We start from the raw sequence: 12,406 nt of genomic DNA, 5'->3' as shown, positions 1-12,406 counted from the left end.
AAGGCCCCAAGGGATCCTTTCATATCCGTCACAAATTCACCTGCACCTCCACACACATCATTTACTGCATCCGCTGCACCCGATGTGGCCTCCTCTATATTGGGGAGACAGGCCGCCTACTTGCGGAACGTTTCAGAGAACACCTCTGGGACACCCGGACCAACCAACCCAACCACCCCGTGGCTCAACACTTCAACTCCCCTTCCCACTCCACCAAGGACATGCAGGTCCTTGGACTCCTCCATCGCCAGACCATAGCAACACGACAGCTGGAGGAAGAGCGCCTCATCTTCCGCCTAGGATCTCTCCATCCACAAGGGATGAACTCAGATTTCTCCAGTTTCCTCATTTCCCCTCCCCCCACCTTGTCTCAGTCCCAACCCTTGAACTCAGCACCACCTTCCTAACCTGCAATCTTCTTCTTGACCTCTCCGCCCACACCCCCACTCTGGCCTATCACCCTCACCTTGACCTCCTTCCACCTATCGCATTTCCAACGCCCCTCTCCCAAGTCCCTCCTCCCTACCTTTTATCTTAGCCTGCTGGGCACACTTTCCTCATTCCTGAAGAAGGGCTCATGCCCGAAAAGTCGATACTCCTGCTCCTTGGATGATGCCTGATCTGCTGCGCTTTTCCAGCAACACATTTTCAGCTATCACCATCACCTCCCCACCTTCATCTACCTATTACCTTCCCAGCTACCTGCCCCCCAGCCCCATCCCCCTCCCATTTATCACTCAGCCCCCTTACCCCTCCCCACATTCCTGATGAAGAGCTTATGACTGAAATGTTGTCTCTCCTGCTCCTCGGATGCTGCCTGATCTGCTATGCTTTTCCAGCGCCACACATTTTGACTGACTCTCCAGCATCTGCAATCCTCACTTTCTCCTAGCTGGTTTATAATGCAGACTGATGCCAACAGCACAGGCTGACTGTGGTTACTGTCTCCCTCTCCCTTTTCCTGACCTGTGGTGACCCTTACTATAAGCCAACAACATCATCTCTCTCTAATGGGACTATCACAACTTTACATTTACAGCAACAAAACCTAGAAGCACACTTACTCCTTTGAGCTTAGCCAAGGCGTGAATGGTATTTTTCATTGTGTCCGTCGGAATAATATCAGAATTGTCTCCATGCATGTAATCCTTTAAGGTCTTCAGTGTAAGCTGAATGTTTGCTTCAAACTCTTTGATGTAATGACGCTTTCCCTCTCTCCTGATCGTGAGGACCTTCACCACATCTTTCCCGTATCCTGTCCGGACAAATTCCACATCTCCCTGCATTGCAAAGGAAAACATAATCTGGTCAAAACCATCAGGGAGAACATTCTGGAAGTGTGAAGCTCCTTTGGATAGTACCTGAGGAGAGAGGGAGAGACAGAGAGAGACTGAGAGAGAGAGGCATGAAATACTCAGTCCAACCTTTGATCCTCCACAGATGCTCCCTCATCACCTGAGACCTTCCAGAATCTTCTCCAGTGTTGTATCTGAACATCAGAGATGTGATGGCTGAACTAGACTATCAATCCAGGGAATTTAGGTAATCATGTGGGTACCTGGTATAAAAATTCCACTGTGCAATACAGAATAACACTACAAAATGTACACATAAAAACCGATGTTCACTGTAAAGACGCTTCCACCTGCTGGAACCACACATGGAGAGTTTGCATGTGACCTAGTAGACAACAGCCAAGATAAATAATGTCTGGAAAACTGTGCAAGCCTCGGATATGATGCGCACCTGGTTAAGACCCTAGAAAATTAAGGAATAGGAGCAGGAGAAGACCATTCATTCCATTGAGCCTGTTCCACTTCCCAACATGATTATGGCTGATTATGCTGAAAATCCACATTACAGCTCATTCCATTTATCCCTTGAATTCCTGAAAAACCAAAACATCTGTCCTTCCCAGGCTTAAGTGATGGACTATTGACAATCTTCAGCAATCTGGGAAGAGTGTCCGCAGTCAGTCTCGCAGTGAAGCATTCTGGGAAGAGTGTCCCACAGTCAGTCTCGCAGTGAAGCATTCTGGGAAGAGTGTCCGCAGTCAGTCTCGCAGTGAAGCATTCTGGGAAGAGTGTCCCACAGTCAGTCTCGCAGTGAAGCATTCTGGGAAAAGTGTTCCACAGTCAGTCTCGTAGTGAAGCATTCTGGGAAGAGTGTCCCGCAGTCAGTCTCACAGTGGAGCATTCTGGGAAGTGTCAAAAAGTAACTCAAGGCTACAGGAAGCAGCTACATGGGTGAAATATATATATATATATATATATATATATATATATACTGCTTATCATTTGAAGGTTTATCATTTAGGTTTTAAATTAATAAGATCAATAGTACAAAGGTTCAGAGAGGAATGACCTTACAGTAATTGAGTTGAAGGGCAATCTAAGGATTTAGTTTAAAGGGGTAAGTCATGGAGGGAGAGTTCAGGGCTAGGTGTATTCCTCCTAACCCATGCAGGATAGAAGTGAGACCCCATTGCAGTGCCCGGGACCAATCTGTCTACACGTCCTGGAAGTCTGGGTTTTGGACTTGGAGCAGGGAATGTTTTTATTCATTCCCAGGATGTGGGTGTCACTGGCCATCTCTAAATACCCAGAGGGCAGTTGAGAATGAACCACATCGCTGTGGGTCTGGGAGTCACATGCAGACCAGACTGGGTAAGGATGGCAGTTTCCTTCCCTAAATGTTTATTGACTTCAAACTGCAACATCTGCCATGGTTTGTTTTGAACTCAGATCAGTGAACTCAGTGGATAATGTGAGGCTATCCACTTTGGTAGTGGGCTGGTTATATTCTGAATGGTATTGGATTGGGAAAAGGGAAGGCACAATGAGAGCTGAGTGTCCCTCAATTACCAGACTTTGAGAGTAAGCGAGCAGGCGATGAGGAAAGCAAATGGTATGTTGGCCTTCACAGTGAAAAGATTCGCGTACAGGAGCAGGGATGTCTTACTGCAATTGTACAGGGTCTTGGTGAGACCACACCTGGAGTATTGTATGCTATTTTGGTCTCCTTATTCGAGGGAGGATGTTCTGGTATGGAGGGAGTGTAGCAAAGGTTTATTAGACTCATTCCCTGGGATGGGAGGAGTGATGTATGAAGAAAGATTGGATCAGTTAGGATTATATTCACTGGAATTTAGAGGAATATAAACAAGATCTCATAGACACCTAGAAAATTCTAACAGAACTGGAAAGCAGGAAAGATATTGCTGTTGACTGGGGAGCCCGGAACTAGGGACCACTGCCTAAGGATAGAGAATCTGGAGAACTGAGATGAAGAGAGTGGGGAACCTGTGGAATTCTCCACCACAGAAAGTGGTTGAGGCCAAAGCATTGAGTGTTTTCAAGAAGGAATTAGATATAGTTCTCAAGGCTAAAGGGATCAAAGGGTTTTTTTAGATTTGATTACATTACAGTGTGGAAACAGGCCCTTCGGCCCAACAAGTCCACACTGATCCGCCGAAGCGCAACCCACCCAGACCCCTACATTTACCCCTTACCTAACACTACGGGCAATTTAGCATGGCCAATTCACCTGACCTGCACATCTTTGGACTGTGGGAGGAAACCGGAGCACACCCACGCAGACACGGGGAGAACGTGCAAACTCCACACAATCAGCCGCCTGAGGCGGGAATTGAACCCGGGTCTCTGACGCTGTGAGGCAGCAGTGCTAACCATTGTGCCACCGTGCCGCCCACAAAGTGACTGAGTTGCTTGATCAGCCATGATCATATTAAATAGCCTGATTTTCTGGTGAAATTTAAATTCATTTAATTAATAAATCTGGAATTAATAATTATAATCAGTAACAGGGACCATGAACTATCACTTATCAAGCGTCTTCCCTGGTATTATTACAGTCCTGAATGGACCTCTCAAATTTTAAATTTAATGTTGATCTCTCTCTGTGTGCATTTTCTCTGCAACTGTAACATTTTATTTCTCACTCTGTTGGCTAGGTGAAAGAAGACAGAGGATGGTGGTTGATGAGAAATGTTCATCCCGAAGTTCAGTTATGAGTGGTGGACCGCAAGGATCTGTTTTGGGCCACTGCTGTTTGTCATTTTTATAAATAACCTGGATGAGGGTGTAGAAGGATGGGTTAGTAAATTTATGGATGACTCTAAGATTGGTGGAGTTGTGGATAGTGCTGAAGGATGTTGCAGGTTACAGAGGGAACTAGATAAGCTGAAGAGCTGGGCTGAGAGGTGGAAAATTGAGTTTAATATAGAAAAGTGTGAGGTGATTCACTTTGGAAGGAGTAACAGGAATACAGTGTACTGGGTGAATGGTAAGATTCTTGGTTGTGTAGATGAGCAGAGAGATCTCGGTGTCCATGTACATAGATTCCTGAAAGTTGCCACCCAGGTTGATAGGGTTGTTACGAAGGCGTACAGTGTGTTAGTTTTTATTGGTGGAGGGATTGAGTTTTGGAGCCATTAGGCCATGCTGTAGCTGTATAAAACTCTGGAGTGGCCACATTTGGAATATTATGTGCAGTTCTGAACATCAAAATGTAGGAAGGATGTGGAAGCATGGAAAGGGTTCAGAGAAGATTTACTAGGATGTTGCCTGGTATGAAGGGAAGGTCTTATGAGGTAAGGCTGAGAGACTTGAGGCTATTTTTGTTAGAAGAAGGTTGAGAGGCGACTTAATTGAGACATACAAGATAATCAGAGGGTTAGATTGGGTGAACAGTGAGACCCTTTTTCCTCAGATGTTGATGACTAGCACAAGGGGGCATAGCTTTAGGGGGCATAGATATAGGACAAATGTCAGAGATAGTTTCTTTACTCAGAGAGTAGTAGGGGCATGGAATGCCTTGCCTGCAACAATAGTAGACTCGCCAACTTTAAGGATATTTAAATGGTCATTGGATAAACATATGGATGAAAATGGAATATTGTAGGTTAGGTCGGCTTCAGATTGGTTTCACAGGTCAGCGCAACATTGAGGGCTGAAGGGCCTGTACTGCGCTGTAATATTCTATTTCTATGTTCTGTTCTATTACCCTAATGCACTTTGTATGCTACGTTCTGCCTGTACTGCATGCAAAATAAAACCTTTCACTGTACCTAGGTACATGTGACAATCAAATCGATTATTGGAAAAACACATCTGGTTCACTAACGCCTTTGAGAGAAGGAAATCTGCCATCCTTATTCAGACTGGCCGACTGCTGACTCCAAACTGCCCTCTGGGTAATTAAGGACAGGCAGTAAATGCTGCCTAATGATGCTCACTTCCCTTGTGAAAATATAAAGAAAGCTGATATAAATAAAAACCGAAAGAACTTCAGGTGTTTTAAATCAGAAACACTGAGAAAGGATCATGTGACCCGAAACATTAACTCTCATTTCTCTCCACAGATGCTGCCAAACCTGCTGAGCTTTTCTGTTTTTGTTTCTGATTTAAAATCTTGTATGATTCAGTGAAATGATCTCCTGTTCTCCCCACTCTAGAGAATATCGACCCACTTTACTCAGTCTCTCAGCATGGACAACACAGCCGAGATGATGCATGCTCCAGCATATGACATTTTCTGCAAATTACAATTTACTCTTTAAAATCATGTTAGTATGCCTCATTGCAAGGGAGCCTTGCAGGCTGACCACTCACCTAGTCCTCACATCCTTCCTCTGCAAAGCATTTATCCAATTTCTCACTCACTTTCCCTCAACTGTCTCCCTGAATGTTCAGTTCTGTGTACTGACCAGTCTGCAGATGGTTAATGTTAAGTTTCTTAACTGGCTCTTTGGCTCTTGAATCCAATCACTCCCCAGCCCCTCACAGTTTGCTGCCATAATGAGCCACAGGTCAAAAGTTATCACAGACAAAACTCTGTCGTAATAACAAAACCGAACTGTGGACGCAGGCAATGCTGAAGAAACTCAACAGCTGTGGCAGCATCTGTAGAGAGAGAGTGAGAGAGAAAATAGTGATGTTTTGGGTGCAGTGATCCTATTTCCGGACATTGGTTAGGCCACTGTTGGAATATTGCGTGCAATTCTGGTCTCCTTCCTATCGGAAAGATGTTGTGAAACTTGAAAGGGTTCAGAAAAGATTTACAAGAATGTTCCAGGGTTGGAAGGTTTGAGGTCTAGGCAGTGGTTGAACAGGCTGGGGCTGTTTTCCCTGGAGCGTCGGAGGCTGAGGGGTGACCTTTATAGAGGTTTATACAATCATGAGGGGCATGGATAGGGTAAATAGACAAAATCTTTTTTTTCCCTGGGGTGGGGGAGTCCAGAACTTGAGGGCATAGGTTTAGGGTGAGAGGGGAAAGATATAAAAGGGACCTAAGGGGCAACTTTTTCATGCAGAGGGTGGTGTGTATATGGAATGAGCTGCCAGAAGAAGTGGTGGAGGCTGGTACAATAGCTACATTTAAAAGGTATCTGGATGGCTATATGAATAGGAAGGGTTTGGAGAGATATGGGTTGGGTACTGGCAGGTGGGATGAGATTGGGTTGGGATATCTGGTCGGCATGGATGGGTTGGACTGAAGGGTCTGTTTTCATGCTGTACATCTCTATGACTCTATGACTTGCACTGGACTCAAGATGTTAATTTTGCTTTCTCTATCCTCTCTGAAAGACCCGTTGAGTTTCTCCAGCACTATCTGCCTCCTCTCCATAAAAGTCCGCCACGTCTCCCTGGTCTCTCGGTGAAGATGACAGAATAAAACCACAAAGTGAAATGTGATGGCTAGAAATCCTTTGTGGAGGTCAGACCTTTTCAGGATTAAACTTTTGGTTTAGAGTCTTGTTGAGCCGAAGGGTCTGTTTCCACACTGTAGGGAATCTAATCTAATCTAAAATCATTTGAGGTGTCTTAAGGTCATGTAAAGTGCTATTAATAGAAGCTGTAAAGTCTACTTATCATAGTCAGTATCTCCAGCTTCTTAAAGTCTGTGTTGGTATTGTTTTAGTCTCCAAGTATAAGAAACAACACACTTATGTTCACAGTAATAGCGAGGCTCCATTAAATCGATCCCTGAGTGAGACATTTGTCCGATGAGAGGCTGAGTAAATTGGACCAATATTCTCGGCAGATTAGATGAATCAGAGGCGATCTCAATGAAACAAACAAAATCCTGACTCTCGAAAGCCTGTCCACCATCTACAAGGCATAAGTCAGGAGGGTGATGGAAAACTCCCCACTTTCCTGGATGGGTGCAGCTCCAACAACACTCATGAAGCTTGACACTATCCAGGACAAAGCAGTCCACTTGATTGGCACCACATCCACAAACATCCACTCCCTCCCCCACCAACACTCAGTAGCAGCAGTGTGTACTATCTACAAGATACACTGCAGAAATTCAGCAAGGCTCCTTAGACAGCACCTTCCAAACCCATGGTCATTTCCATCTAGAAGGAAACATCTGACTTGTGCCTTTTAGGGGCAGCAGGTACATGGGAAAACAGCCCCCTGCAAGTTCCCCTTCAAACCACTCACCATCCTGACTTGGAAATATCCCCACGTTCCTTCACTGTCATTGGGTCAAAATCCTTGAGATCCCACCTTTAATGGCATTATGGTTCTATATTCTAATTTAGATGCAAGGGTATTCCCTATTGATCTCTGAGGGATTTTGACCCCATTCGTTTGTGTAACTAGTCTCTGTCCAGAACCACAATGATTACTGGAGGTGTCATCAATGTACAGGAGAAGGTGAGGACTGCAGATGCTGGAGATCAGAGTCAAAGAGTGTGGTGCTGGAAAAGCACAGCAGGTCAGGCAGCATCGAGGAGCAGGAGAATCTATATTTCGGGCTTAAGCCCTTCATCAGGATTCCTGCTCCTGAAAGTTGCCATCCATATGGATAGTGCTATTAAGAAGGCGTATGGTATGTTAGGTTTCATTGGTAGAGGGATTGAGTTCCGGAGCCGCAATATCATGCTGCAACTGTACAAAATGCTGGTGCGGCCACACTTGGAATATTGTGTACAGTTCTGGTCGCCATATTTCGGGAAGGATGTGGAAGCATTGGAAAAGGTGCAGAGGAGATTTACCAGGATATTGCCTGGTCTGGAGGGAAGGTCTTATGAGGCAAGGCTGAGAGACTTGGGTCTGTTCTCGTTGGAAAGAAGACTAAGAGGGGATTTGATAGAGACATACAAGATGATCAGGGGATTAGAAAGTCTTTTTCCTAGGATGATGACGTTAGCTTGTACAAGGGGGCGTAGCCACAAACTGAGGGGTGATAGATTTAAGACAGATGTCAGAGGCAGGTACTTTACTCAGAGAGTGGTAAGGGCATGGAATGCCCTACCTGCTGATGTAGTTAACTCAGCCACATCAGGGAGATTTAAACAATCCTTGGATAAGCACATGGATGATTTTGGGATAGTGTAGGGGGATGGGCTGAGAATAGTTCACAGGTTAGAACATAGAACATAGAACATTTGTCCTAGCTTAAGCACCCATCCATGTACCTATCCAATTGCCAGTTAAAGGTCACCAATGATTCTGACTCTGCCACTCCCACAGGCAGCGCATTCCATGCCCCCACCACTCTCTGGGTAAAGAACCTACCCCTGACATCCCCCTATACCTTCCACCCTTCACCTCAAATTTATGTCCCCTTGTAACACTCTGTTGTACCCAGAGAAAAAGTCTCTGACTGTCTACTCTATCTATTTCCCTGATCATCTTATAAACCTCTATCAAGTCACCCCTCATCCTTCACCGTTCCAATGAGAAAAGGCCTAGCACTCTCAACCTATCCTCGTACGACCTACTTTCCATTCCAGGCAACATCCTGGTAAATCTCTGTTGCACCCTCTCCAAAGCTTCTACATCTTTCCTAAAGTGAGGCGACCAGAACTGCACACAGTACTCCAAATGTGGCCTTACCAAGGTCCTGTACAGCTGCAACATCACCTCACGACTCTTGAATTCAATCCCTCTGCGAATGAATGCTAATACACCATAGGCCTTCTTACAAGCTCTATCCACCTGAGTGGCAACTTTCAAAGAGCTATGAGCATAGACCCCAAGATCCCTCTGCTCCTCCACCTTACTAAGAACCCTACCGTTAACCCTGTATTCCGCATTCTTATCTGTCCTTCCGAAATGGACAACCTCACACTTGACAGGGTTGAACTCCATCTGCCACTCCTCAGCCCAGCTCTGCATCATATCTAAGTCCCTTTGCAGCTGACAACAGCCCTCCTCACTATCCACAACTCCACCAATCTTCGTATCATCTGCAAATTTACTAACCCACCCTTCGACTCCCTCTTCCAAGTCATTGATAAACATCACAAACATCAGAGGACCCAGAATTGATCCCTGCAGAACTCCACTTGTAACTGGGCTCCAGGCTGAATATTTACCATCTACCACCACTCTCTGACTTCGACCGGTTAGCCAGTTCTCTATCCAACTGGCCAAATTTCCCTCTACCCCATACCTCCTGACTTTCCGCATAAGCCTACCATGGGGAACCTTATCAAATGCCTTACTAAAATCTATGTACACTACATCCACTGCTCTACCCCCATCCACATGCTTGGTCACCTCCTCAAAGAATTCAATAAGACTTGTAAGGCAAGACCTACCCCTCACAAGTCCGTGCTGGCTATCCCTAACCAAGCAGTGTCTTTCCAGATACTCATAAATCCTATCCCTCAGTACCCTTTCCATTACTTTGCCTACCACCGAAGTAAGACTAACTGGCCTGTAATTCCCGGGCTTATCCCTATTCCCTTTTTTGAACAGGGGCACAACATTCGCCACTCTCCAGTCCCCTGGTACCACCCCTGTTGACAGTGAAGACGAAAAGATCATTGCCAACAGCTCTGCAATTTCCTCTCTTGCTTCCCACATAATCCTAGGATATATCCCGTCCAGCCCAGGGGACTTGTCTATCCTCAAGTTTTTCAAAATGCCCAACACATCTTCCTTCCTAACAAGTATCTCCTCTAGCTTACAAGTCCGTTTCATACTCTCCTCTTCAACAATACGGTCCTCTCATTTGTAAATACTGAAGAAAAGTACTCATTCAAGACCTCTCCTATCTCTTCCGACTCAATACACAGTCTCCCACTACTGTCCTTGATCGGACCTACCCTCGTTCTTGTCATTCTCATGTTTCTCACATACGCATAAAAGGCCTTGGGGATATCCTTGATCCTACCCGCCAAAGATTTTTCATGCCCTCTCTTAGCTCTCCTAATCCCTTTCTTCAGCTGCCTCCTGGCTATCCGTATCCCTCCAACGCTCTGTCTGAATCTTGTTTCTTCAACTTTATGTAAGCCTCCTTCTTCCTCTTTACAAGACATTCAACCTCCCTCGTCAACCAAGGTCCCTCACACGACCATTTCTTTCCTGCCTGACAGGTACATACATATCAAGGACATGTCGTATCTGTTCCTTGAAAAACTTCCACATTTCCACGACATCCTTCCCTGACAGCCTATGCTCCCAACTTATGCTCCTCAGATTCTGTCTTACAGCATCATATTTACCCTTCCCCCAATTGTAAAACCTACCCTGTTGCACGCACCTATCTCTCTCCATAACCAAGGTGAAAGTCACAGAATTGTGGTCATCATCACCAAAATGCTCACCCACTAACAAGCCCATCACTTGTCCCGGTTCGTTACCAAGTACCAAATCCAATGTGGCCTCCCCTCTGGTCGGACAATCTACATACTGAGTTAGAAAAGCTTCCTGGACACACTGCACAAACACTGCCATATCCAATCTACTTGATCTAAAGAGCTTCCAATCAATGTTTGGGAAGTTGAAATCGCTCATGACTACTACCCTGTGGCTTCTGCACCTTTCCAAAATCTGTTTCCCAATCTGTTTCTCCACATCTCTGCTGCTATTGGGAGGCCTATAGTAAACACCCAACAAGGTGACTGCTCCTTTCCTATTTCTGACTTCAGCCCATACTACCTCCAGAGGCAGAACCCCCTCGAACTGCCTTTCTGCAGCCATTATACCATTTCTAATTAGCAACGCCACCCCCCCCCTCCTTTTTTACCACCCTCCCTAATCTTACTGAAACATCTGTAACCAGGAACCTCCAACAACCATTCCTGTCCCTCTTCTATCCACGTTTCCGTGATGGCCACAACATCGTAGTCCCTGCGTAGGTTGGCGCAACATCGAGGGCCGAAGGGCCTGTTCTGTGCTGTATTGTTCCATGTTCTATGTTACACCTTTTTCAATTTTTCTTTTCGCCAGACATGGGCAGGCTGGCCCAATCACCTGAGATGCCCCTGGAGGAGGTGGTGCTGAGCCACCAGTCTGGATGGCGGAGCGACACCTACAGTGCTGTTGTAGGGAATGCACTGTTTAATCAAGTTAGGACAGTCTCAAGAACAGGTTGTACTGGATCCCTGATGCAGGAACACCCTCAGTCAACGTTGTGAATGGGCACTTGAAATGCCATAGCATGCAAAGCGACATGACAAGTGCTGGAAAATGGGGTTAGGAAAGGAGGGCTGGTTGATGACTGGTGCAGACACAATGGGCCAAACGGCCTCTTTCCGCGCCATAAAATCTCTATGACACGACCACTGCACCGTCAGAACCCTGAACTTAGATTCAGCACTGTGGTTTCATACATTATGTGAGTGTAGGTGGGATTCATGTAACTCAGTTGGCTAGACAGTTGGTTTGCAACGTGGAGTGATGCCAACACCATGGGTTCAATTCCCAATCGGCTGTTATCGCCATGAACGATTCTCCTTCTCATTCTCTCCCCTCACCAGAGACATGGTGACCCTCAACTGCCTAATGAGAGAGCAGCTCCCTGGCCCAGTGAGACATTGGTGACCTTACATGTGTACACTGAGCAATCGATACTGGAGACCAAGTCACACTGACACGTACAGAAATACAAGACAGGTGAAGAGCTTTGGGAGGAAGCAGCGATAAATACTATTCTGCCAGCAAATAATTTTGAGAACTTAAATGAATCAATTGTTTCAACCAATTGCATCAAAATTAACATCACCATTCCATGAATTTGACAAGAAGTTTTGACGCATAAATAATGAACACTTCTGCAACGTACCTTTTGATAAGCAGGATAGTAAGAGTTTGACATTTTCCTTACTTCAGGCAGTCTCCCTGTCCAATGGATACAGTGATCTGTAACGGTCTGTCGACATCTATGTATTTTATAGTCATCCTGTCCTTTAGTTAATCATTAAAGTAGATGCACCACTCCGGTTTTATTCCATCAGACGGCATGGGAACGTAGGTGGTTCTCTCATTGATTTTATTATCCAAAATGGAAATGTGGAAAGTTTGTAACTGGAAAAAATAGATGATTATTGACACTAGAAAGAGCCCAATTGGCCAGCTCTCTCCATGCTTAATCTTATGTAGGATACAACACCTTCAGGTATATTTTGTTTTAAGGCAGT

The 12,406-nt window shown here is 45.4% G+C and overlaps 1 protein-coding gene across 3 annotated transcripts in view; it reads right to left on the bottom strand.

Annotated features, from left to right (window-relative positions):
• uox (urate oxidase) overlaps positions 1-12,201 on the bottom strand; it is a 45,454-nt gene extending 33,253 nt beyond the window's left edge. For all 3 annotated transcript variants that reach the window (XM_087990384.1, XM_043698616.2, XM_043698615.2), the window contains exons 1-2: positions 12,052-12,201; positions 1,065-1,280 (exon numbers count right to left, since the gene is read on the bottom strand). In XM_087990384.1, the coding sequence (XP_087846510.1) occupies positions 1,065-1,280; positions 12,052-12,084 (249 nt within the window). In that variant the 5' untranslated portion in view covers positions 12,085-12,201. The remainder of the gene's footprint in view (positions 1-1,064; positions 1,281-12,051) is intronic.
• Positions 12,202-12,406: the final 205 nt, after the last annotated feature.

This window comes from Chiloscyllium plagiosum, unplaced genomic scaffold (assembly GCF_037043375.1).
Source record: "Chiloscyllium plagiosum isolate Xiang-an unplaced genomic scaffold, Cpla_swu_hap1 HiC_scaffold_9, whole genome shotgun sequence".
In the NCBI taxonomy this organism is placed as follows: Eukaryota; Metazoa; Chordata; class Chondrichthyes; order Orectolobiformes; family Hemiscylliidae; genus Chiloscyllium; species Chiloscyllium plagiosum.
The sequence above is the reverse complement of the archived record's forward strand: the minus strand, read 5'-3'. Positions and strand labels throughout refer to the sequence as shown.